At 40.6% G+C, this 27,880-nt stretch overlaps 2 protein-coding genes across 6 annotated transcripts in view; both read left to right on the top strand.

Annotated features, from left to right (window-relative positions):
* Positions 1 to 27,880, top strand: part of galnt16 (UDP-N-acetyl-alpha-D-galactosamine:polypeptide N-acetylgalactosaminyltransferase 16) — a 63,344-nt gene extending 35,464 nt beyond the window's left edge. The window contains exon 15 of the mRNA XM_085143390.1: positions 1,924 to 27,880. Within this exon, the coding sequence (XP_084999516.1) occupies positions 1,924 to 2,067 (144 nt within the window). The 3' untranslated portion in view covers positions 2,068 to 27,880. The remainder of the gene's footprint in view (positions 1 to 1,923) is intronic.
* Positions 4,771 to 27,880, top strand: part of numb (NUMB endocytic adaptor protein) — a 42,515-nt gene continuing 19,405 nt past the window's right edge. For all 5 annotated transcript variants that reach the window (XM_085143385.1, XM_085143384.1, XM_085143383.1 and 2 more), the window contains exon 1: positions 4,771 to 4,907. The gene's annotated coding sequence lies outside the window, so the exon portion shown is untranslated. The remainder of the gene's footprint in view (positions 4,908 to 27,880) is intronic.

Genomic DNA, 27,880 nt, shown 5'->3' with positions numbered 1-27,880 from the left:
CCTTTGAGAGTATTTTTGGGAGGATGCCCATCAACAAGAAACCAGTTATTGCTGTGGGAAACATTTGGTTTCTTTGTCCTGAGGCTTTAATCCCCGAGAAAGAAAAATAATACTTGTGTTTTTGACTTTGCTGCACAGAAGATAATTAACACTGTAGGCATAAAGTGACAATGGAGCCTTTATAAAAACATAAATGTCAACATTAAACAACCGTCTGAAATCCTTTATAGCAATAGTACCAGAATACTACCTTTCTGCCATGAATGTCTTTTTCATATTCTCAGTTTTCAAATCTTTCAACAATTCTGAAAGAATTTCATTATGTTTAGGGCTTTATAGGCGATATCAGATCCAGTGATTGTCTAAAAGCTGTTTAGAGCCAATGCCAAAATGAATAAATGTAATAAAGTACTCAGAGTTTCTCTGGCCAACAGATCACAAAATAATGGTGTCAGTTGCATATTACAGTCTCCTGTTTATTGATGCATTGGCGCAGTGACATATTATTTCCTCCTTAAACAAAAGTTCTGACTGAGCACACTCTTCTAGTAGTTACAGTGTAATAACACGTGCATACACAGATGCGCTCTCTCTGGGATTTGAAGATTAACCCCACATTCACCTCTAAATTTTAATAAGCCTCCATCTGGCTCTTGATATCTGTACTTGGCAGTCAGTTCAGCTCTGAGTACTTACTCAGTGACCCAATAAAGGAACCAGTTATGCCTGGTGATTTGTAGACATCCTGCCTGAGGGACAGGTGTTTCTGGCAGGCTTTCCTTTCAGATTTCTTGTCAGATTTGTTTTACACACTGTGATGGTAGAAAACAATATTCGATTTATGGAATCAACACCTGGCTTTGTATTATGTCAGTGTTGATGTATATCCTCACTGCTTGTATGCCAGTAGCCCCTCCCATGTAGCTAAAATGGATTGTTTAAGACAGTGGATGAAGTGAGGGGCTGTAAGCCCAGTACTGAAAAAATTAGGATTATTTTGAAACGTTACAGTGCAAACTGACTCCAAGAATAGTGCATCTGTAAAAAAAAGAAAGGAACAAAATGAATGACCAGCTTTGCAACTGTTTTAGTGAAAAAAGAATATTGCTGAACTGCTCAGACTTGGGTCACATGACTGTGCATTATACTTGTAATTAAAAAAAAAAAAGATCAGGTAATCGTGTACAAAAAGAATCAATTGTAAATTTATGCAAATTTGCTGGGTAGTTTATTGGTATGATATTGCATATTTTGTTTTTAAAATCCTGAGTAAATGTAGTCATTCTCTATGACATGTATTCAAGTAAAAGTAATAAGTAGTTGAAATGCCAGATTCTTTACTTGATTTTAAGTTATTTATGAGAATAGATGTTCTGAATTAATGTTTAGCTCTGAGAAATGCATTAACAAATTGAGTCTGTGTTATCTATGATTAAAGATTAGATTCATTATGTAGATTGATTCAGGACACCTTGTGATCTGAGGGCAAAGAATGGTGAAGGTGGGGGAAGGAAAGTAAAAAGAAAAGTTTACTTTCTCACAAATCTATATCCACATCTGAAGCCCCTTTAAGTCTCCTGAGGTATAAAAATAAATAACTTTACACAGTATATGCACATGACTGAAAATGGCCCCTACACGGGACATCTTATCAGCAGAAATAAATTGTTTCTTCTCTCGTGGGATGGCAGGCTGCCGTGCTCTGCAGCTGGCTGTACAATGATTTTTCCACCAAGGGTGCAGAAAGTCAGTCATTCATGTGATTACTGCAATCCACCCCTGACTCAGTTCATTTCTCACTACTAACATGAACCTCCTGTGCTGATGCACATCATTTATGAGCAATGGATTAAGAGGAATGAGTCAATGTGCACGAACATCTGTTAACAAACCAGCATGAAATTATTTTTTTGGTCTTTACAGAAGTGGAAGCCAAAGGGCACAGCTCTGCAGCACATGGTCAGTGGCCTCTGCCTGGACAGTCAAACCCCGATGGGACCTCCAGTCATTTTACAGTGTCGCCCCCAGATGGCCAGCCAGTCCTGGGAGCCACAAGTCATTACCTGAGCCACAGCAAATGGGAAGAGGGAGAGGGAGGAGCAGATTCTGGACCCAGCCTGCAGAAGGAATTGGGGTATCACGTCTGCACACTGTTTGTCGCCTTGCTGAAGGATAAAAGTAGTGGGAACTCTACTGTCTTGAAGTCAGCTTCTAGCTCCTGCTCATTGTGTCTTGGGGACAAGAGCGCGCTGAAAACATTTTAAGACCCTGTTGAACAAAACATCTAAGGTCTTCTGTGTACAGTGCTTCATCCTTCCAGGATGCTTTAGTTCTTCTGAGTAATCTACGCTTTTCACAAAAAACTATCACTCATCCCACTTTTCATTTCTGTATTCTGGTCTATGTGTTGCTTCAATCTGGAATAGTGAAGATTACCCGAAACGAAAGAGTGCATAATGTACTGTTGCTAATATGCTGACTTGCACTTGACCCACTCTGAGTCTTGAGGTTTTTGGGCTGTTGAAGCATGTCTGATGACTGTGTGGACCAGGGCAGTTTTATGTGCAGTCAACTAAAATCTGAAAACAATTTTTTTTTAATTGTTATTGCTGAATGGCAGTCTTGAAACCACCATGCGAAGCACTGTCAGGAAGATTATTTATTGTTTTGCATGGTCAGACCCAAAGAATGGTTTTTTTTTTCTCCGTCTCTACACAGTTTTATGTAAATATTTAAAGCAGGTAACGGCTTGTTTTGTGTAAAGTTCTCTATATGTTGTTTGAAAAAATAAAATGTGGTCATGGAGACATTGCTGTTGTAGTCATTTGAATAATAAACTGGATTACTGCATCATCACCGCTCTTTTCATCATTTTATAAAACAGCGAAAATCCTTTTTTTGCATTGTACATGTTTGCATCCTAATTCACAATGGATATCCAAATAATTACATTGTAGCCATTTCCAACTTCATTTGTATCCTTGGAGTCTGCTAGAGAAGATTTACATGATTCACACTTAAAAGTAATCATTTTATTCCTTTGTGTAGCCAAACAACTGGTTTAGCTTCTCCTACTTTAAGCCTTCTTTTTTGTCATTGGTTGCCATCATTAGTTTAAAGAGTGGTTGTTTGGACTCAGTGCCTAACATAACCATTTTTAGACTATCCCCTGTCCTTGATATCACAAACGCTAAAGTGAGTCTGAAATGGAGTGAGGTTTTGGCTCACAGGCATTACTTTCACATACTCTGACCAGATTATTTGAAATTATCCATTTAAATATACAAAGAAAAGCATTGCAGTTCCCCTTTTAAGTCCATTATATTTGAGACATTTATTTAAAGTATATATATTTTTAATATAAAGCAAAAAAATTCAAGTAGTTTAATGGAGTTCTTCAGATGTTAACAGTTTCTATAGATTATTCCATTACTTGGGGCCAGCGTGAAATTAGGAGTGTATTCCCTTTAAAAATAAGGGCCATGATTAGCTTCAATGTGTGCATAAATAATCTTTTTAATTAGGCAACGCAGTAAGTGGGAAAATCTGTAGACTCATTGCGACATGATTAAAACCGTTCACCATTCATTACTCACACAAAGTGACCACCAGGGGGCATAATATGCTAACTTTTTTTCCTTATAACGTTGGTAACTTCACTGATGGAACCTAGTGGTAAAAATAATAGATATACAAAATTTAAATAAATGTAAAAATAAAATAAAACAAGACTCTCGAAGAGTTTAGATAATTAAGGGGAAAAAAAATCGGCATTATTGCGGCGGTATTGGAGACTGGGAGGTCACTGCTGGGGCACTGTGATGATTATTAAAGATACTGTGCAAGGCTGCATAACAGGCTTGACAACTTTGTGAACCAAAGGTTTTTTTTTGTTTCCCTCGTTGTTGGTTTCATAACCTTTGAGGACACAATACAAGCTCCACTGCAGCTTACAAGGCTTTAAAGGTATGCGAGGAATGCAACTTTATGCTGATAAACTTCTGGCCTTTTCAAGGGGTCAGTGAAGACAGCGGGAGTGGAGGAAGCCTTTAACTGGATGTATAAGAAAAGAAACACGTTTCACTCATTTAAACGAGCTTCGTTTTTGTTATGTGGTGAGAACGTGATGGCCTACACAGGAAGGATGATTACGGTGAAACTCGGGATGGCACTGCACTGTTGCCCTAATTTTTTGTCGTTTCAGGAGTGACCTCACTGACAGGGTTATATTTGCATATCACCCAGACAATGAATTTGTAATGAAGGTGCTCGTTAAAAGTGGTGCAACTGAACGTTTGCAGTGGTGCTTTACATACTACATTTAAGAGGAAAATAGCACTAATGTATGAAATACAAGAAAACTTAATGAGAACATATGCATACAGTTTGATACCTGCTTATATAGAAATCAGCCCCACTGTAACAAAATACGAAAAGTAAAGTGTTGCTTACAACTTATTAATTGTAACAATAATCCATCACACACTCTTCAGGTCAGATTATAGTAGTTATTTATTTACAGGTGCATCTTAATTGGAGGTAAACCCGATAGACAGAAGCGGTGTCTTACAATGTGCTTTCACGCCTGCTTCTCTTAATAACTACGAGACGAACAGCATAAAGAGTGAAACTCAGCTTCGATCCAGGTTGCACTATCGACCATCGATCACCTTCGATGTACACGCGCCGGCCAATGGGGGTCACGCGGAGGCGGTCCGTTGCTAAGGAGGAAGTTTGATTGAGGCTCCGAGTAGCAGCCATTCAGCGGCGGTGGCTGAAGCGATTGGACTGCGAGCGTCTCTCCCGACACTTTCTGTGGAATTTGAATTATTTTGGCAGGGCACGGCTCGTGATACACTGGTGACGGCATACACGGGGCATCTTCAGGGTTGCAGCGGTGATCGCAGGTAGGTTGAAAGTGGGCTGTGTGCACTTTGGTAAGCATGCCCGGTGAACCTTGTTAGCTCACCGAGCTAAGCAACACTAGCTTGTGCCTCTCTGATGCGGCACACGGAGCTATGGCAGCTCCCATTAACACGGCGTTTAGCTCTCTTGCTAACCTAACAAAATAGCACAAGCAGGGACAAAATAGATGGCGTTAAGCTGTCTAACATCTTTATTTCCTGTTAGAAAATATCTGCTTCTGTCTTGCCGAATAAGCTAAGGTGTTTAAGAGGTATGGCTAACGTTAGTTAAGTAGCTAACGATTCTCAAGTTACCTGGATAACTTTAGGGGGATGGACGTTATTCAGCAAAATGACCTAAGCTCATCGGATAGCTTGCTCCTAGCACACGGTTTGTCACGACATTCACTTACACCCTATCACACGGTTCGCTTGTGTAATACCATCCTTACAAATGGTATTAATCGGTAGCTTGGCAGTTTAGTGACTTGCAAGTTTGTCCCCCCCGCCCCCTCAAAAAGTGTTCTGTAACAATAAAGGTGAGTCTTCTTAACACTCATCCATCCAGACAGGTTGATTATCATGACGATACAGACTGTGACTCAGAGTCTTAGCACTCGGAATGTTTCTGAAGTGTGATAATGTGTCTTAGATCGTCTTATATGGCAGGTGGATCTTTTCTTGCAAGAGAGATCAAAAAGTCTGCCATTCATGATCAGATAACCATCAGATTACCTTCCACGTGGAGACTGTATAACCATGTGATAGATTGTGTGATAGCCCCAGCAGCAGAACCATACGGTTGAAAACATCCTGTTTATTGGACGCTAATTCTATTTGGATTCTGTCATTAGGCATTTTATTATTGGAGCAGCGACGTAATTTGTGACCTGAAATAATAAACAGGATGAGTTATTTGTTTTTGTTTGGAAAACACAGACGCAACCCTCTGACTGGTCGAGGAGAGGTGCTGAAATCCAGTTATTCTGACTGTAAATATCAGATTATTGTAAAAAAAAAAAAAAGAAGAAGTTCAAAATATGTCCTGCATTGCTTATTTTATTCTGCTTACAATACTAGCACTCGGTTTCAGAGTGCTCAGAGCAGTGGGGGATGTAGTCAAGTGCTATTCAGTTTATATACTTTTTACTAGGTATTGCTAGTGCCAGGTTTGACTCCCTTTTTCATTGAGAACAGAAATTCTTTGTGGCAGAGATTCATAGGTTGGACATGTTGTATGTTGTGCTCTTCACCTTTCTTCCCCATTGTGATGCTCACTTTGAACTTGTCTTGTCAACCAGCTCTCCCAGTTGCTGCCATGTGATTGGCTGATCATTTGTTTGCATTAAGGAGTAGTTGATCAGGTGCACCTACTAAAGTGAGTGAAGAGGACATTAGGAGTGCTCGCACATCAGCTGTTGACTGCTGTCATGCTATCGGCAGGGAAGATGACATTTAGTGATGGCAGGGGATAGTTATCTGTTGTGTCATGTCAGTTTTGCACAGGCTAAATGTTTAATGATGGTGTGTTAAAGACCTGAAAGAAGCAGTAGACTTTCTGTTAGATAAGGGTTAGAAAAAGAATGTTAGGGCAGAAAATAAAAACAAAACAATCAAAGAAGATCTGCCAAATGTATATTTTTAACAGTGATTTTGAACTGGATGTATTAATGGATTAATTCCCAGAGAAACAGGGTAGTCTTAATTCTATTTACGACATGTAAAAAAATCCTCAATGAACTATAAAAGCAATACAGGAAAGAGAAATAGTGTCATTATTGTTATTCATCCCTAGTGGTAGCACAGTAATGACCAGAGAGATGCAGCTTGTTTTGATGTCGGCTCTTATCCAGGGTTTGTTCTGCATTTACAACATTTTGGCGCCCATCAAAGACAATTTAGCCTTCACTCTAAGGAAAATCACCAGGACTGTTATTTTTGTCAATATTTTTTGCTAGTGGTCTCTAAATTACTCAGCCTTAAAATGCACATGCAGACTTCTGTAAGGTCGGGTTATACAGACCCTTTTGTGGTTATGTGTGTAGCAGTCTCCAAAGGCTCATTTTGTGTTCTTTTTGGGGGACTGCTGCTTTTCCCTTACAGAGGGAGATGAGATTTTTTTTTCCTCAAAATTTTGAAAGGGATTGCTTAGCTCATCTCACAGGATGAGGGAGGCAAGATTGGCTACCAGCCACCGAACCTACTGTGTAAGTCTGTCAGCTGTTTGGGAGAGGAGGAGAATGCAGGAGCAAGTCTCTGTCCTGGGCTCTGTGATTCACTCTGTGGGAGAATCTAGCTTTAACTCTCAGCATTTTGCTCTCTTCTCAAAGGCGGGGCCTACACTTGGCAGTGAGTTGTACATGTGAATACTGAGTAGTGATGCAACTGCAGGTAGATAAAGTTGCCGTATGATGACGATGCAGTCTAAAGCTTTACCCTGATAGGACCCTGATAGGAGGGTGATAGCTGAGCCTCTTGCTGCTCATGGTGAAATTAGAGTGAATGTCACTGTCAGCTTAGCATTCAGTCCAGCGTTACCTTGGTCATTAAGAGATGACTGATATAGCAGATATGTTTTTTGTTTTCACATTATCGTCAAACAGTCTGGATCAGGGTGATGTGTATGTGTCATCTGAGCCAGTTTCAGTGTTGTTATCCATATCCTGTGCTTTTTGTCAACACCAGTTCTTGGTGGTAGTGATGCACCCATTAAATGAAATGCTCAGATGTTTACTTATTAAACCTGACTTGCGTGGGAATGCGAGAAAAAGGGTTTGTAAACTCATCTTCACCGAGATGCCTGCAAACCCGATTCTCTTCCAAGTGATTTTTCGTCAGGCGTGAGAATGTTATCCAAACGCGTGGGTCTTTTGATGATGTAGATGTGCGAGATTATGACACGACAATGCAGACGATGCTGTCATTAACATCAAACGCTAAAACGGAATGTGTTTTGACGCCCTCCTGTTTTACAAGTACCAAAATGCTGCTACCTAAGAATGCTGCTTGCAGTCTGTAAGTTTTTATTTATAAACTCTAATTGGACAGTGTGACACAAGATGAATACAGTCCACCAAATTGAACTCTTCTGCTTTGAATAAGCATAGAGAAACTGACGTATATAATAAATGCCACAAAAAGGAAGCATTGTAAAAAGGACCATTGTATTTTAATGGTCCCCCTCACAAAAGAAAGCGGTCAACATCCAGGTGCATGTGGGATTCGATGCCTTTGAATCCATAGAGTGTCTACACTTGCTAGCTTCATATTCTCTGCTGGATTAGATCCAAGACACTCTGAGAGGATTCAACCAGAGGAGAGGTTTTAGAAGCAGGATCTCAAATGTGCCGCTGACCCCATTTCAACATAAGTAGCCTAAAATAGGATGTGTGGAGTTGATTTGAACTTCTGTGTTTGCTGTTTGTTGGTAAACCGTGTCGTCTTATCACACAAAGGACGATTACTGTCGTTCAAGATGGTTTCACACAAGTGAGCTGCTTGGGGAAAATGTTTTCCAGATTGTAAACAAATTTAAATGAATGGAAAAATCGAGGCAAATAAGCATTTTAGAGTTTGCTTACATGCCCACACACAGGCTAACTGGACATGTTTATTTGCTGCATTGTTATTACCACTCATAAACCTTGTTTTTAGTATTGTGATTCTCTCTGCCAATGCAAAAATACAGTCATTTCATTGTAAATGTATTATTGTAATCACATATATACATATTGCACCTGATGTCCAAGAGGTGACAAAGTAATTTCCCATCACTTGGAGCAATAACTGTATTAGTGCAACTGCTGCAGTTACAAAATATATGCGTAGTACACAGAGTCTATGGGCTACTTCAACAGGAATTTCCTCTTTTATAGAAGATAAAACAGGTAGAACTGATAATTCTCAATGTTTCTACACATTAACAGAAATAGTGTTTGAAGTCCTTGTGGCTGTTTTTCAAATCACATTTCTTCTCTCTGGTTCAAAGTACCTTTATTTGCCCTGTTTTATGCAAACCATGCAGTATTTATATCTGTAGGCTGTTTCTTAGTGGCAGCATTTGGCTTTGTTAGCACTCTTTTAAGAAAGTGGAAAAAAAACCCCAGTGTAAGGTGGGCCCTGGATGGTGTTTAACTGCTTTGAACTCGATTCCTAAAGTGTCCCCATCAGGGACAATATCTTTAGCTTGTAATTAGGTCCAAAGGGCTTTCAGCTCCTCATTTTGCCCTGGCTGTTGAAACTATGGATTAGGGCCAGGAGGGTTGGGGGTGCATCACTGTATGCAAGGAGTTGCCTTTCAGGTTAGTGTCTGTGTGACTCCTCCCTCGGTATGCCATGGGGCTCAGGGACTCCTTTGTCCCTCTCTAGGCCCCTGTAATAGTGATACCTGAGCCTCCTGGACTAGAACAGCTCATGCTTTATTCAGCCCTCTGATCTCTGCTTTAATTATGAGTGACCCAGAATGGAGTGACCGCTAGTGTATCTCACAGGTTGGGAGTAACCAGTTCTAGTTAGAGTGTTAAGACGTGTAAGTATTTTAACTGTGGTGCTTGTTGCTTCACAAAGAGATGTTTATTTATAAAGCACAACGATTGGAATGACCAAAATGTTAACAGTAGGCAACAGTGACATCGGATAAGGTATAAAAATAGCCACTGGAAGAGGTTTCAATCTGGGATTTAAGGAGCTTTTTATATTTCTGATCTTTTCTAGATGTTATTTACCCTTTAAGGGGGACTGTAATGCTCGTTTACAGGTCCGTGTTTTTGTTCTTGGACTAATATAGCTTAGTATGATTTATAGTTCAAAATAATCCTTATTTATCTTGCCTTGGTGCAGCTCCTTAGTTTGTATAAGTGTTTGAACCAGAAGTTTTTAGCTCCTTTCCAGCCTGCATATAAGATATCCTCCCATCCTCTGATTATCTGCCCCTCTCAGATGGAAGATTTGAACAGCAGGTGGGTGGGGCTTCTGTTCTCACAACAAGAGCTTCACACCCGAGATGGCCATATTGGCTAAATCCTCTCCCCTTGGCACCATACAGAGCTCAGAGAAGAGCTCCTGTGCTTCAGGAGTTTAGACATTATTTGAATATACAGCTATTTTTACTATGAATCTTTAATACTGGAAAAGTGTCTGTCTGTCACCTAAACTAACACTTCAGCAGCTTATAACTTGACAAAAGATTCTGATGCAAAGTCAGGTTTCGGTATTGATCTTGTAAAACCACCGCTGTGCATCCCTTTCTCAGTTCCTGTGTATGAACTACGTAAACTGAGAGCGCGGTTGGTGTAATTACTACTTGTCTTAACACTAAGTGATATGTGTTTATGCCAAATGACTGCCTGTCCATAGCATGGGTAACAGTTGCACTGTTCTCTTGCATACTGTGACCATCTGCAGGCAGCTTCTAGTGTACTTCTGCCTAATCTGCACAATAGTCATGGATTTTCTTGGCCCCGCCTCCTCTCGTCACCCTGATGTATCAAGGTTGCTGTGGAACTAGTTTCCTGGTAACCACCACAGTGGTTGCTGGATGATGCAGCAGGAAAAGCAAGATGACCCAACAAAATATTCAAAGTTGGTGCCACAGAATAAAAAACCTCCTTGCATAGAAAATGGGAGGAAAAAACTGCATTATTGTTATGTCCACAGCGTACGGCCTAAATGGCCAAAATGTGCTCTGCGTGCTTTTATGTACATCAGGATCTAATAATTGTTTTTACAGTTTTAAATCTAATAGCTGTCATGTTATTGATTCCCAAGTTTACTTGAAATTCCCCCTTTGTTTTACTGTGATAAGAGTTCCCTTTGCACCCACAATTTTTGTCATCTTAGCAGAACTGTATTTAGAAATACACTAAGCTATGATGCTGGATGGGGGCAAGTCAAAGAAAGCATAGTAAGCCATAGTAGTGGTGCAATACAGAGAAAGCTTGCCTAATCGAGTTGGTGTGTTATCATTAAGACATCATCAAACACATAAAAGTGTTTGTTTTTTGTTATCTTAATCGGTAGTTATTTTATAGTGTGTTCGTAGAATAGCATTGATTGAAAACTGATGGCTATTGAAGCTTGAACTTATACGTGTGATATAAATCATAAATCTATAAAATAATCCTGTATGCTGATTCTTGGTTATTTTTGCGTGGAGGTAAAAAGCATTAAACACTGGTGCATATCTGAGGTGTTGCTTGCCTGATTTAATGAAAATACCTGTTTTTATAGAGACATCTGTTTGCACGCAACATAATGAATTAACATGTGAAATGAGGTACAGCTGTGGTATCAACACTAAGAAACATCTCTGAAATCAGCTCGAAAATATGACATTGATACCGGTCTCGAAAGCTGTCTGCTTTATGGCCTCATAAACGAGCTCTTTTCCTCCAGTGTAACATCTCTCGTCTGTTCAGATGTTGCTGCTTAGTGAGCAAATTCCTCCTCTAACTCTTGGTTTACAGGGAAGCTCCTTCTGGCCCATATGGGTCTGCTTTTACCGGCATTGCCTGTTGTATAACTGCAGCGTGCCTCATCCAAAGTCTACTGGCTGCTGCTGGGATTTCTGTTAGATAACAGTATGGTATGAACAAGCAAAGGAATCGGAGATGCTTCTGAGTTGTTCTTCTAATGCACCACTGCAGGAGTTTTTTCTGGTGGTGGTCAGAACTGTTTCAGACCGCTGTATTGTTGACAGTGGAGGGAGGATCGGCACACTAAGCACCACCACTCTAGCGTAGCCTAATCGATAATGAACGTTCCTCAGCACAAGAAAGACGTCAATTATTAATGAGCTGAATATCATGTTTTGCTTCAAGTGAAGACACTTGTTTTGTTTTTTGTTTTTAAATCACTGCTGATTTGCAGTGATCCGTATGAGTAAGAGGAAAAGAAAGGAAAAATGTAAAAGTCGTGTTTGAAATGCCACAGTTTGGTTTAAATATCTTTGTCAGTCCACATTCCTCTTAGATAACATGTAGTAAGTCGGGAACAGGCAGGTTGGCCTTTTTCCTGCGTAGGAATAGGTTATCAGGCAGGAAGGCAGCGTGGAATGTGTTTCATGTACGTTGCATCATTGTGCAGTTCGTGGTGCCTTGTGCACTGCAGCGTTTTGTTTACCACAGTTACGGGGACAGGTGTTTGATCAGCATGCGTGTGCACATTTGTTCTGCGTATGTTACGTATGTGTCAGCACAGACACGGGGGCAGTATGTGGAAAAACTACGACATGTGCCGTAGCAGGTTCACGCACTCTAATCATAGCTCTCTTCCTTCACTACTGAGCGGTCTGCAAAGAGGGATGTCTGGCTTGTGAGAGTGCCAGTGTGCTGAGTCGGCAGGAGGGGAACAATGGCTTCGCTGTGCTGCTTCTCTGTTTGGCCGCCTTCATGCAGCATTTCAGCGAGGGCCACCATCAGCTTTTGGCTCTGTGAGCCTTGTTGACCAGGCGTTTGCCTGGTGGTCAGTGACCCGTTGTGCCCACACTGCCTGCAGCTCGTCAGGCCTCTGAGGAGCTGCCGATTATCCGGCAGTAATTGGTGCCTGGGCTCTTGCTGATCAAAGGTGCCCAGCTGATTGTGGAGCCCTGGTAATTTTCCATCCTCTGAAGCTCTGCAGTCTTTGCCTAGTTGCCTGTCCATCTCTCTTTCTGCTTGCTTGGCTGCTCCAACTCTGTCTGTGGACATGGAGGGAAAGGCTTGACGTCTGTCTCTGTTATTAATCCTGCTTTTCTCACATGACATGACAGTGGTGGGGTGTCCTTAACTTGCTTTTTCAAAAAAACCCGGCTTACTTCCTTGTTAAATAGTTTGAGTGCTGAAACGTGTACAGCTCAGTTCCTCAAAATCAATTAATTTTGGAAAGTCAAGTTCAGGCCCTCAAGCAATAGTGTATCCATCAGCTGTGTGATTTGGCACAGCTTTCTTTAGTAACACCTACACCTCAGTCATGTGCCTTGCACAGTGTTAGTTCATCTAAACTCGCTTCAACTGATTGCATTGGTCTCTTTTTTTCTGCATTGATGGTTATGACATCATCTATTTTCTCTTTGGCTAGTGTAAAAAAACAACAACAACAACAAAAACAAAAAACCCAGGATCTGTACAACCCTCATATTTACCCTTCAAATATGATTTATAATCATCAGATCCAAAATGGGGTCCAATCTAAAAATGTAAAATGGCTTTGGTCTCCAGTTTTTAGCTGCTGAAGAATGGCTTGTTTGCCTGGGCACGTTGGCTGTGCAAATGGACATGGTGAAATCATTTCTTATGTTTGTTTTACAGGCGTATTCACAAGAGTTGTCCATTTTTGGGCAAAAGAAGGCACACAGTCCCAAATGGGTGCTGGTACTCAAAGTATACTATGAATTGAGTGTTTTGCCATTCCTGCATAATCATTAATCTCTCTGAAATAAAAGCAATCAGGATTTCTGAGTTAAGTTTTCATTATCTAATTCTTACTGACTCTGCTTGAGTTCATAGTCCAGCCTTAAACTAACATAGCTATAAAACTGACCAAAACTGAAACCTTCCTTGTGCTTCCAGAGGTAGCAACCTGATTGGGAATCTAATTTAAGCACATGGCTAACACAGCACAGTTCCAGACTTTAGATAATACTGCTGAGTAACACAATATAGTCTTAAGTAGTAGAGTACACATTGAACAGTCAAAGTACAACCTGTTAGTGTCGTATTCTAGAAATGAAGTTCTGCTCCACCCCTGTCTGAGCAAAAACCACAGCCATAAATGTGCTAGATAAATAGCTAGGCAGCACCAGCAGTCTGCCTTAATCTGTTACGTAATTTGGTATTCTACCGTCATCCTCAACTTGACAAATAGCCCAACCAGGATACAAAGAGTGGAGCTCAGATACGTGCAGAGAATTCCAAAAATAAGTGAGCAGCTCATACAGCTGCAGTAATTACTACAGCTGCATTTGCAGCCATACTCAGAAGACCTGTTTGGTTGGCTTCCTGACGTCAGTACAGCCTGCCTTTCATCAGACTGTTTGATACCCATTCCTTTGAAAGTCAGTTAAAAGGTAGTTTATAGAACAACATCCTTGGATACGTCAGTCTTTATTCTTAGTTTATCATCATTCAGTTTAAATCAGCCAAACTGACGGGCAGGTTGAGGTGACTGTAAAATGGCTTGTCCCCGTGTATGTTACTTATTTGTTTTGTCATGGATACGTGACAAAATCGCTACACTGCCCCTCTGTCTTGGCCTGGTCAGAGGGGCAGTGTAGCGATTGTATGTCTGTTCACGCAGCAGGAAATTCCTCTTCCACTCCATCCTCTCATCATTCCTGCTGCTAAACAAATACTGCTCCTGACACACACAGACACTAAGTGCTACTGTCCTTCCGTTTACAAACAGCACTGTTGGGATAAACAGTTATATTATTGAGATGACCTTGACTCATTAGTGTTTTTGCATGTCTTTCTCTCTCATGCCCCTCTCTTTTTCATTTATATTCTTCTCACACTGCCACTTCATTTTTTTCTGTTTTTTTTTCTGCCTTTATCTTCGTCACTTGTGAGTGTGGCGCTCTCAGACTTCCTGTGGGCTTGTGTTTGGGCATGTATAAGTGACACACGTTCAACACTGTATATGATGTATCGCAACGTGTCAAAGTGTGTGTATGTGTGTGTGAATGTCAAAAGCCAGCAGTGCAGTTTTGAAAGACCTGAAAGAATGCGTTTCCCCTTGCAGCCATTTCTAGATGATGATTGGTAGTGGAGTGAAGAGTGACAGGCCTTCATCACTCAGTGAACAAAATGAACACACATACTGACACCATTCCTAACTGTGAGGCTTTCAGCACCTCTCACACCAGGATTGCCAGCCTAAATGATCTTTGAACACTTAAATTAGACTGAAGAAACGACAAGGTTGCTTTTAATCTGGATTGTTTAAAGAGTTTTTATTTGCATTCTTTATGTATCTTGCATCCATATTACCTCTGAGCTCAGTTTTTATATTGCCCACAGGCACGGGCTCATTTGCATGCTGTGTAGTAACCTGATGCTACTGTTAAATGTTTCTCGTGGCTTCGTAATCACTGTTTACCAAGAGAGCGGATTGTAATGATGATGACGATGACAAAAATGACTAGCTTTTAGTCACCCCCAGCAATTGGAAGGCGATTCTAACAGGTTCTTTAAATGCTGCAGACAGCTCAATTTAACTTTCCCTTAGTGTGTTTGCACCACGCACAAGATAGACAAATCACCTTGTGAAGCTTAATTCCTCTTGGAATGGCCCACAAGCTCATTTGAGGAACACGTTAATTGGCTCTGATCAAATCATAATTTTTTGTTCTTTCTGGTCTTTCTTTTATGCCTGAATTGTCTTTCTTCTTTTGAATGTGTCCAAATAACAATTAGAACATTTAATCAATAAATGTTCATGTTAACTGAGCGTCCGCCTTCGGCTGTCAGGCCAATTTCATTGCTGCAAGTGTGTTATCAAAGCTCCTTATAAGCAGCAGAGTCATTTGGCAGATGCAAGGCAGATCTATCCTCTGGGTTGCTTTAACTGAAGGGAAAGGAGAGGGATGAGAGGACTACAAGGAAAATGAGAAGAGTGGGGCAGCTAACGAACTGTAACCATTTAGCAGTGTTTGTATACTGCATAACCTGAAGTTGTTAGAGCCAACATGTGGTCAAGTAAGAAAAAAAGGCAAACATCATTATTGTTTTATTTTAGATGAAGCAGTTTTAAGTGGCAATAGACGGCTTCCTTGTTGGTTCTTCTCTTTGTCAACCTTCTTTTTTTTCTTTTTGCAAAGTAAAGTAATCGCAGTTACACTGGGTAAAAAAAAAAAAAAATAATAATAATAATGCGCCGTCCTTTCCCTGTCTTGGTTGTGCAATTGAGCCCTCATTTTCCCAGGAGACTTTGTACCAACGTGTCGATGCAACTGCATAATGAAAGCAAGGCTCAAAGGCTACTTTGCACCTTAATAACCAAATATTTTGTGCCAAATAAATGGTGGATTATTGGAATCACTCGTCTCTTCTGTGATCTTCTCGACCTGTCCATGGGCTTTAACATCTGCTGATGCTAGTCTTGTTTCTGTTCCCTAGCCTTGGTAAGCTCCTTGCAGCAGCAGTCTCAGAGCTCCTCAAATCTTAGACACAATATTAGCACTACTGCCAGGTGTAGTCCAAGATGTTGGAGTTGTGGTTCCTTTGCAGGATGAGAAATTCCCTGGAGGCATGGTTTATTCTATTAATCCACGAAGGCCCAGGGCTAGGGCTTCAGAGTTGGTGAAATTCATTGTGTATTGCATAGCTGAGTTGAGATATACACTTTAGCGGGTGTTTATACTGCTACAAAATAACCTGGCCAAAGATTTCATTTAACTCTTTTTAACCTTTGACTCCTACTCTTTGTGTGTTTTGTGTTTCCGATCACTTCCTTGGGAGTTAAACTGCATGTTTGGCTGGTGATTAAGCTGAAAGCATTTTTACAGTTAGAAACAGGGGGTTGGTAGCTGCCTGTGTGGGTCAGCAGTAATTGTAGTGTTTCAAAGACAAGAACTGTAGACTGTCACTTTCTTGATGCTTTTTAAATTAGGCGTGGTGGTGCTGATGTGCAGGAACAGCATCCTTGCCTGAAAGACATGGACATGTTGCTTAACCATTAAAGATACCATATTTTATTTTAATTATTTGAATCACCACCTCTGCATCAAGTGCTCAATGGTGCATCCCTGCTTTGTGGCTCACACTGGGACTCTCCCGTTTAACTTGACAGAAACAGTGTGTCTGTCTGTGCTGGATCTGATGCGACACAGTCCACGCCGTTTTTCTTGGCAAAACAGCATTTCAGTTTGTGGTTAAGCTTCTATTGACCCTGACAACACTCTAACATGACATTTTCTGTGGCCTTTTATAAAGTGAATGTTGACACACACAGGGCTTCAACAAGTCACTAATCCACATAGATCCTGGGAGCACAGCTTGCAGTAACTTCACAAAGTCAAAAGAAGAATACCGATCAGAAATATAAGCTATCACTTTTTGGTCAGCAGGTGTTCTGGTGGGTTAGATTGTTATCTCGTGGGTATGGTCTCAGCTCAGCCAAAAAAAGGGAAAAAGACAAAAAACTGCAATCTGAGATTAGCATTTTTCTTCTGTTCTTCTGAGCCAAATAAATGTGCTACTGCTTGCTTTTATTTGTTGTGAGTTGACCATTAGTAGGATTAATAGATCACGTATTAACTGATCTCTGGAAATCAGGTGAATGAGTAACATTCATGGCTGTGTGTCCTTATTGTCAGCACTGTCCTCATGAAGAATACCCAACGTGTGCACTTTGGCCTGGTTTCTTCATCTTGGTAAAACCCTACTAATGGCACTTTACTTATCTCAAGAATACCCAAACTTAATAATAGTGCCATTTTGGCTCTGGGGCCTTGAGAAACTGTGGTCGTCCATCTAACTTGTGAGAGTGTGTTTTCATGAGCATTGTGCGTATCCACGTCAGAGTGTATCCTCTTGTGCTTGCTCTCTGAAGTGCTGCTATAGCATGTGCACGTAATGCGTGTGATGTCAAGGGGAAAAAGTAAACACTGTTTCCATGAGTAGCTTTTTTGCTCAGAGGTTTACTCAAAGTTTCCCCAGAAGAGTTCACTTCCAGAGTCAGGGAGAATGTATTGCAGTTAGCTCTGAGTGTTCGCCCTGTGAGGAGGTTAAGCTTCTGTGCCACAGTTTACACAACACTCATGTGCTCCCAACAAAGGAAGGCTATCGTGATTCTTCTCATTTGCAGAGAGAGAAAGCCGTGGCTTCCAAGCACACATACAAACAGCCGCTTTGTTAACTCACAGCTGCTTCATAAAGACATTGCTCCATTGCTGCCACATGAGTTAATGGCTATTGAGTTTGGAGCAGTTATAAAGTCCAGGGCCAGGATTAATGAAGTTGGGCCACTCAGAACAATACATCAAACTCTTCCTTGCAGGCCAGGGGTTTGAATCAGCAACCCATGCCCAGCACATCACTGCAACGTTTCCAGAACGATTCTTTTAAGTGAAATTGCACTAAATTTGCCATGCCATCTCCTCTGGCAAGAATTTTTGAAAAACCGTGACTACGGTTTTTTTTTTGCAAATGCAAGTGATATAAATCTTAGGAGTGCCTGCTTGATGACCTGTGTGGCCTTGTGGTGGAAACCAGGCCAGATCCTGGCTATTGATTCAGTCTGTGAATCATTGCAGGGGGCATGTTTGAGGGGAGAAGATACAGTGACAGTGATTTGCCACTCCCCAGTGAAAGGGGACTGCCTTGGCTTTTTAAATGTGGCTTCAGCTGTTGCTCAAAGTGATGTGTGGCTTTCTGTGTCGAAGCGTTCGCTGGCTGGTGAACTTGCTGTTGTTGAGCTCCCCTGATGCTCCTAGGTACATAGACACATATATCTATATATACCATGGCCACATGGAAAAAGCCAGTTGCAGAGTTTGTGATGTATACACACACTGTTAGAAGTTGCTGGAGAAAAGAGCAACATAATATCCCCTGTGCAGCAGTCTGGGCTCCTTTTCTTTCCCTTTCTCAACCCTAACCCCTTTACTTGCATGCACTCAGGAAAGAGGGGTCATCGTGTCTAGCTGGGGGCAGGGAACAGATTGAAGGACTTCGAAATGATTCAGTGGCAGATAGGCGACAGGGAGAACAGCGCAAACAGTAGCCAGCAACCCTATTCCCATCATTTCCTTCCTATGTTGCGTACCACCCATTTATACTTTGTTCTATTGATGTCTCTCTTTTTGGAAGCTGGCTCACTCTGAGCATCTTGAATATCCCCAAATAGATGTTTTACCCAAATAAAATTGCTGACCCGATTTCTTGCTGACATTCGGGAATAATTTAATTTTGTTTCCTCTCCGAGTAGTAATACCAGCTGCATTTGCCAACTACTTCTCTGCATACGTCTTTTCATCACTTTATGTCAGGGGATCACTTCCGACACATGCCATACCTGACAGGTGAATGACGCAGCGTGTACAGACATGGATATTCAAGAGCGGCATGCTGAAAAGCAGCTGGCAGTGGGTTACACTTGTTTGCAAACATTCTCTCGTTCCACCAGCTCGATCATGCTGTAGCTATTTTTCGTAGTAGTTATATCATGTTGAGCTTGTTGATATAAGTTAGGAAAATCTTACTCAGAAGATGATGGAGCATTTGGTAAAAGGTGTACTTCATTCTAAAGGTTTATAAAAATAAATGTACCACTTTAATACATTTGTAATTGTTTTGTGTATGTATACATTAGCAAACAAAATACAGAAATGTTTTAATTTAAACATTATGGTTGTCTAGTACAAAAAGTGGATTGAGCTTCTGCTTCAAGTGGAGGAGTTTAAGTGGAGTCTTATTAATGAGTGGGGGGAGAGTGGAAAGTTTGACAGATGGATTGACAGGGATATGGTTGGTTGAGGTAAAGAGAGAGTTCAATGTGAATGGAATGCCATCGATTTACTGGGCATTCTCTAATCCTACCCTCAAAAATGGCCTGTGGGCAGTGGCCAAATGAATAAGATCATGGATACAAGCATCCTCTTGTATCCTCTGAAGTTTGGCTGGGATCCCCCTAAGAAATTGCGTGAGAAGCTCAGTAATTTGGGAGGGACTCTCAGAGTAAAGCTGCTACTACTCTCACATGGAAAAGAGCCAGTTGAGATGGTTTGGGCCTCTGACTACGATGCCTCCTGAGTGTGTCTTATTCCAACTAGGAGGAAACCCTGGTGCAGATCCAGGATAGATAAAGATAAAGCTTCTCAGCATGCTTGGAAACTACTTGATATATCCATGAAGAAATTGGTGCTTAGATCTTCTTCCACCCTTGAACAATTGGAAGAAGATGGATGGATGGGTGGGTGAAACAACAACATTGCCAGGATAGATTGCTAGAAAACTTATTTGGTTTATTTGGTAGTATTTTTATTTATCTTGATCATTAAAACCCTTTTCCAGTATTACCTACTTGGTTTGACTCGCCACGGATTGCCATGGCATAAGAAAAAATAAACCTTTATTAGTCCCACACATGGGAAATTTTTTGGTCGTGGCAGAAAGTGGACTGTACAGGTTAAGAGGATTAAACATTAAGGAAAAAAAAACAATAGAATAGAATCAGATAGAAATAGACTAACATACTATACAAAATAAAATAAAATACTGTACAAAATAGAATAAATGGACTGTACTCGGATTGACTGGTTTTCTATTACAATCTAGTATCTGGTACTAGGTACTATGACCTAATGGAAAACCCTGAAAACCATGGAGAACCGTGCCGAGTTGATATGAGTAGGAAAAGGGGCATAAGTATTTAAGCATTTATAAATATAAGTAAATGAAGGCGGTTTTCAACTGTCATTGAAGACGCAATTCTTAATTTCAAGTGTGAGTTGGCTGAAATAGGCCGGCAAGAACAGCATTCTAGTGCAATATTGTATCCAGTAACACAGCATAAGTCAGGACACTACCTAAGCACAAAAGTAGCCTAGGTAGTGTTTTTATTAAGTAATTAATTAATTTTATTCCCTTGAGAATTTTAAGTTAAAGTACAAAATAATGCTTCATGCTTTAGTTTAACAAAAACTAAAGGAACTTTAACCTGCTTTTCCATCATGTTGTCACATCAGTAATTTTTATCTGCCATTTGCTCTTTCTTTCATATGGAGCTCCAGCGACAAGTAATTTGTTTACATTTGGGTTGCACATCATCAGCTGCTGGTATTTCCATAGTCTGGTTGTGCTTGATGGTGTGGTTTTTTGTTTTTTTTTGCCTCAAGTGCTGAAACAAGTGTGTAGTTTCCATCTTTATCTGTAGCTTTTTATGCATATTTTGTGATCTATTGTGTGAATTAGTAAGGGGGGGTGGGGTGGGGGGGGTTGTTTGTTTTTTTGTTTATTTTGTGTAGTTTTTGAGATTTTCCAAGTAGCTCCATTTTGGGTACTCATTTGTCGCTAGGCATGTTGCTCTTACTGTCAGACGTGCCCAATCTTGTCTTGTTATTGCACGCACTATGCAGTTAGGTCATGATATGACATTTTTATATCATATAAAAAATTTGTATCAGTGCTATCACAAATTATATGTTGTGGCACAGCACCATGAATAGACACCATTCAGGTCATGCTTTACTCCGACTGGCTGTCTGTAATACTTTAATTGAATTTGTACAGTTGCATGTGACCCAGAATATCACATTTAGGGGTTAGCATTAATGAAGCTGCAGCTTAATGCCCCTTCACACACAGTTTCTCTTAACTGAATGTTGTATGTCAGTAACAGCCCTGTTGCATGTCTGTTGTGAAGTTTTGGTCAGTCTCATGTTTATTGTGTAGTTATTTGTATGTAATTATTGAGAGATTAGCTGACTTATCACCATAATTTTAGCTCCTTTTAGGCACATACTCCATTAATCTGAATGAGCAACCAGGGCATTTTTTTCATGGCACTGCTGTTATAATGGACCAGGTGACATTTATGAATTAATTTTAACACAGTAAAGGTCTGAGTTGCATGCAGATTTTTATTCTTAGTGCCCCAAGGAAGTAAACAAAACACACACACACACACACAAACCCAGGCATCAGCAGACTTTGATAGACTGGTGCAGAGCTTTTTGCTAACACGAACAGAGACTTTAACGAGTGAGAGGCTGCTCTCTGTTCATAGCAGAAGAATGATGAGGACAGGCTTTGCAGAGAAGCACAGAACAGCTTCTTTTTGACCCAGATATTTCATTATACTCTGTCCACAGCATCACCAAACACGGATGACACATCATCCAAGTTGGTTTAGCCTAACCCAAAAAAACAATGGCAAAAACTACATTTTCCAATCTTGGTCTGACTGGTTGTCTTTTACTGTTATGTACATATAGCTCGCCTCTCATTTTTCTTTTTCTTTTTTTTTTTTTGCCCCCACCTTTTTTATATAAGAATGCCAAGCCACAAACTGGGGCTGGAAAATTGGATTACCACGGTAACAGCATTTTTAAAATTCTCTATTCATATAGCCGTCTTGGAGGGAAGGAGAACAGAGGCACTATCACCTCAAGTTGGCTGGCGCCCTGATAACATGGCTCAGTAGATATGCTTTGCAGGCATGCTTTGCATTATCTATAGCTGGTCTTATTCAAATTAGTATATAGTGTGTTATTGTTTGTCCCTAAACTATGAAGTAACTGAACACACAGCGTGGAACTCCCTGAACTGAGTATAAAATGGGATGTAGAGTATCATCTGGCAGAGTGGTGGAGCAAGTCAAGAAAGGAGACAGTGGGGCCTTTTTGTCTTGAATTGCTGCCTGTTCTCTCTCTTTCCTTTTCTCTTGGTCTTACACTTTTCCCCTCCTAGCCTCTTCCTCCCTCCCTGCCCCTATCTCTTCTTTGAAACCCAACTGCTGTACTCATCCCTAGGATCCTTCTGCGAGGATTAATCAGTTTTCCATTCCTGGAGAGATTATTCAAATACTGTTACATCCACAGCCAACAGCAGTACTCCCTCCCTCCTTGTGCTGTGCACCACCAAGCTGAGGGGGGAAAGTACTGTTCATTCTTTCTGCTTTCCTCTGTTTTTGTAGCTTTGCTTATTGTTTGTGCCTCTGTTTGGCCACCATGTCTTGCTCTCTTTACATTTTACCAACATTGTTTACCTTATGATTTTCTGTGCGTGCCTGTGTCTGTAATTGTCCATTGAGCATGTTGGTGATATTGCATGTGAGAGTCTTTGGGAGAGCTCTGCAATTATTTTTTTTATTATTGCACGTTATTGTGTATATGAATGCAGAGAGAGTATAAATGGTCCTTGTGTAATTGTCCTCATTAGTGCTTCTAGGAGTACAGCCAGAGGGCCTCACAGCAATAGGCTGCAAGAGCTATGACAGCTCCAGCGGGATTCAGATCCTGCTTTCCTAAACCAAAGCCCTTACCTCACTACATAACTTTTTGGCTCTGGCGTGCCCCTCATGCCTTTTATGCCCTCTGTTGTTTTAAAAAAAGTATCGTTTTATTTATTAAGGTCTAACAATGGGTGCAAAGTATATAATTGCTGTCAAGAAGCATATTATTATAGTTATATTTTTACTCCTTACAGTTTGCATCTGTTGTGCAGCTTTCGTTGTTAGAATAAAATTATACCATTACTTGCAGGCTTGTTTTCCTGGTAGCACTGTCCCTGTGTAAGTAGCCAAGCATGTGTTGTGCAGCTGCAATGAAATGGTTTATATAAATGCTAGGCACTCAGAATAGAAATGCATTTCTCCAAAGACTAGAAGTTCATTAACACAGAGCAGAAACAATGTTTTTTGTCGTCGCATTACAAGTGTGAAAATAGCACTCTGATTTTTGCTTTGACTTTGTCGAAGTGCAACAACAACATTTTGAAGTTGCTTTTGTCTTTTTTTTTAAAAATATAATTGTTGCTGTTAATGTTCATAAACTGTGATGTGATTGTCAGTGTTAGAAGCCATGTTGGATTAGTGCAGCTTTGCTTTTGTTCTTTGACGTCATAAAGTTTCTTTGACTATATATAGTTCTTTGATAGTGGAAAAAAAACTGCTTGAGAAGTCTTACTGTTGCACTGAAGAAAAGTTATCTCCACCTCCACCCTGCGCTTTCTTCCCTTACTTAATCATTTCCTTCCCAATTATTTCCCCTTCCTGTCTAAACGTATCACTCTGTCTTTGTCTCCTACCTTCCGTAAGTCTGTCCCTTCGTCCTTCTGGCTTGTGGCCAGTCGTAGGACTGAACATATTGCGTTGCTCATTGTAGCAGGCAAACACAGATTTTCACATCATTGCTCAATATCTGGTTTCTCTGGTTTGCACTGCTCGGCCTTCACGCTCGCTTTTCTGCCATTTAACACACACAATGCATTTATCTAATGCCAGCGGTAATGCAAATTTCACCGGTGATTACTTGGTTTACACCCTTTGCAGCTTTAGTTGTGTGCACAAGGCTGTGATGTGTTTATGTTGCTGGGATGTAAACGCTGTTGATCTATTGTTTTGGATCAGTTTGGAAATTGTTATTTGTTGCAGTTAAGTTCTATACAAAGCTGGAATTTTTCTTGTCTTCGTTTTTTTTTAGTTCACTGGCAAATCCTGCTTCTTTGGCACAGTTTGAAGGAGATATAAAGGGTCAAAGCACAAAAAACATTAGTAGGAGCTCCAAATTGGATTAATAGCAGCCAGCAATAACATGTTATTAGGGAAGTTCACATTTTTCTTAATACTGCTTGTTTCTAACATGCTGAACAAACATTTGCACATTCATGCAAATGGTTACACATGTTGTACACTCCTAAAGTGCATATGCTTGGCTTAGCACCAGCACATACATACATTCACTCACACACATAGCGAGCGTATGCTTTTTCCCACGCACATGAATATATGTGCATTGACTTAGACTCCTGGACTCTAGGCCCTGCTGTTTACAGTACAAAGCGTGTGGGTTGTAAGCTGGCATGAAGCATTGAGCGATTTAGAGGTTGAGTTTGAGCAAGGTGCTGTGAGATGAGGCAAAAAATTACGGGGGCATTAGTAGGCAAACATTTGACTGAGACAAAAAAATGATTTCAAAGCGTAGATTCCAGCTCAGCCTAAAGTGCGTTTCAAATATGCATTTATCTTTTGATAAAGGTATCTAAAGATGCACACTTACGTAAAGCCTTTATCTATTTTTTGAGTAACTGATAAAAGAATCCAAGAATGAATCTGCACCTTGAACTATAACAAAAATAATAGTTGCTGTAAACACAACATAGATGTCAACCTTTTAAAGTTGATCGGTGAACACACACCGATTAGGTCTAACAGAAGAGGTAGACGTAAACATATAGGTGCGAAAACATGGGGATTCCCTTGTGGTAAACACCCTTTCCACTCAGCCATTCAGTCAACCTCAAACAGAGCAAGACGTGTTAATTTTCTGTTTCGTTTCAGATCAACCAGCTTTGTACACAATAACAGTGAGCAACAAAAAGCTCAAAATAGCGTTTGGATAATTCCGCGTGAAAGAGTGTTAGAAACCATTTGACCTTAGAACTGAAGAAGCTTCTCAGATGAGAGGTGAAACGTCTTCAAGTAACTTAAAGAAGTCCAGACGCTTTTCTTTGCAAGCTCCTTTGACTACGATGACCTGGATGACTGAGAACCTTCACAGACAGTGTTAGAAAAGGTCATAGTCAAGGTTCTCTCGTTGGGACTTAAGAAAAGATTTGTTGTATTTCTCTTTCTTTGATTAAATTGTGTTTTTAGGACAGGGCAGGACAAAAAAAACTGTTTGGCGCACTGAACTTGACCTAATTCTAGTAGTTATTTACAGAAAATGTGCATTACAAGTTTGAAAAACACGTGGAACTATATAAAGTGGAAAAAACAAAAAAAAGTCCCCGCTTGGCACGAATCTGTTTTTAAAAAACCAAAAAAAACCACCCGCCAAAAATATAACATTGTTGACACATCTCAAAGATGTGTTTAAGTCATCAGCACTGGACGATGTTCTGTATCTACTGAAAATATGACAAATTAATTCAAGGTGAGAACATTTTTCTCAAAATGTGTGCCTGGTGTGTGTGCACACAAATGTGTTTTCCCTCCTCTTCACTCTGCAGGCTAGAAGCATGCAGCCTGTCAGTGGCACTGCAGTGAGCCCAAACATGATATGACCTAAATAAACGAGTGCGTTAGGAGAGAGCGGGAGCGAGCGATGAAGCAATATTTTTTTTCTAGTAGCTCAAGTCATCTTGTTTTCAAACACTCCAGTCTTCTGCAGGGTACAACTCATGTGTCTGTGCACAGTTAATGCGGACATATGCACTAGGTTGTGACTGAGTGTTGTTAGTATCTCAGCGCTTGCTGAAGTATTTGGCTTAAACGCTTCTGCTTGGTTTCTACATTGTTTCTGTCGGATTTTCCAACATGTGATATTGCAGAAAACAGTTTCCATTACAGATTATAATCTAAACCTTACTTAAATTTGGCTACACTCAGACTGGTTTGATCCACTGATTAGCTCTGAAATTGGTGAAAAGAAAACGTAGCTGGCCTGTAACCTGTGCAGCAGATTAACTTTCTGATGTATCTTTTGTTTTGTGGAGAAATGCTACTGCATGACATTTTTAGAGTCAGTGGTCAACTCCAGTGTTCTGCTCTGGTGACATTAGTTAAGTCTGATGTGTTTATCTGTGCTTCTGTGACCTGGTCAAGGCTGAAAGCTTTATTGTGTCCTGCCCGTAGCGCCGGAGCCTAACACAGACAGATAAGTGAGCCTCACCTCAAACACACTTTACGCTCTCAGTACAGGTTTCATTATGCAAAGAAACATCTAAGGTCCTCTGTGTGTATACATGTGTGAGTTAAGTAGGTGTGTTCATGTGAGAGTGTGTGTTTGCTGCTATGTTGCTGCTTGTCCTTGTGTCTTGTGTGTATGCGGACAGTCCGATCTAGTGGATTAAAGACCTTTAATCCCAGTAGATCCTCATCAGCTCAGAAGTTAGCGGGTACAACTTGTTAGTCAAGGAGTTTGCTTTGCTCACGTGTTAAAAGTCGGAGCTGCATGGCTGAATGACTTCTGGTCCCCAGTTATGACTCACTCCAGGAGACGTGAGCCGGGCTTTCGATGATGGATGCACCTTTCATTTCTAGTTTGGATCAGCAACTCTTAATTGGGTCTTTGCTTTTTTTGTGCCTCCTAATCCTCTCTCAGTGCCAAGAGGACATACATGTGCTGTTAGCCCAATTAATTGTACTGTGTTGTTTTTTTGTTTTTTTAAAAAAATTCAAGATAATTTTGAGTTTGAACCTACACTAAGGTCAAACTTCAGATTTGTAAGATTTTAAGGAAAAATACAAACCTGGGTTATATTTTCAACAACTCCATGTATTAGGTTATTTATAAATAATACTCATTTAGTATACTAATAATTTAGAATAATAGCACTAATAACACTAGTTTAATAACTGCTTAGATCTGAGAGTGCAACAAGATCCCTAAAGGACCTGAAACATGTAGAGTTGGCCAAATGTTTGAATGATTGTTGAGAACTATATTTAGAAGTTAAACCAGTATTGAGGGCAACTTGCAGTGTGAAGGGTAGTTTAAACTTGAATGAGGAAGTGGGTTTAATGATTCGAATTTTATAGCCAGGATTGGGGTCTCAAGTTAATTATTATCCTCCATATGAAAACTTGATTTTTAAGCTTTGTATTTGTAGTTATCAACAAGTCTCACACGTCTCCTGAGCTGTCTCAGACCATTCTTCTTTGGCGAATCTGTCAAACTTCTCCAGCTTTGATGGTCTTCTGACAGGGACCTTAGTGTTCAGTTCACCCCATAGATTTTTCAATGGGATGTCATGTTGGAAGACAAAGACCCACACCCAGTTTGGCTGCTGAAGCTGAATGCTTGAGGTTTCCTTCCGCAGAGGTGTTTTTTTTTTTTTTTTCTGTTCTCAAACTGATCTCCCTGTTGAAGCTCAGTCTGGGGGGAGTTCTTTTTTTCTCCTTGTCTTTCCTGATGTTGTGTATTTTCCATTGTTCGGTTCCGGGTCGCTGCTCGGGTGGCTGACCGGCCAGCTACCTAGCCTGACCTGTCTCCCCAATGGGATGTTTGTGTATTGTATGTACGGTCGGCAAGGTCAGTCTCTCAGTTGCCCCTCGGGGATAAATAAGGTCTTCTGAATTTGAATCTGAATTCCCAGCGCATAACATACCAACAATTTGTCACGTCCCGAGGTGTCCCATGGGAACGGGAAAAGTAACCTTCCACGTTCCTGTGATACAGGCCGGATTGTGGATGAAATCCAAAAGAATGATGCTCCTGGCGGTAACAGACGTTCCAGCTATGTATTCCAGCCATAGCCCTAACTTTAATCCTAACCGTAACCTAATCCTTAACCTTTCCCACAACCTTAATGGTGTTCGATAGTGTTTTCTAAAGC

This window comes from Neolamprologus multifasciatus, chromosome 19 (assembly GCF_963576455.1).
Source record: "Neolamprologus multifasciatus chromosome 19, fNeoMul1.2, whole genome shotgun sequence".
Taxonomy (NCBI): Eukaryota; Metazoa; Chordata; class Actinopteri; order Cichliformes; family Cichlidae; genus Neolamprologus; species Neolamprologus multifasciatus.
The sequence above is the reverse complement of the archived record's forward strand: the minus strand, read 5'-3'. Positions and strand labels throughout refer to the sequence as shown.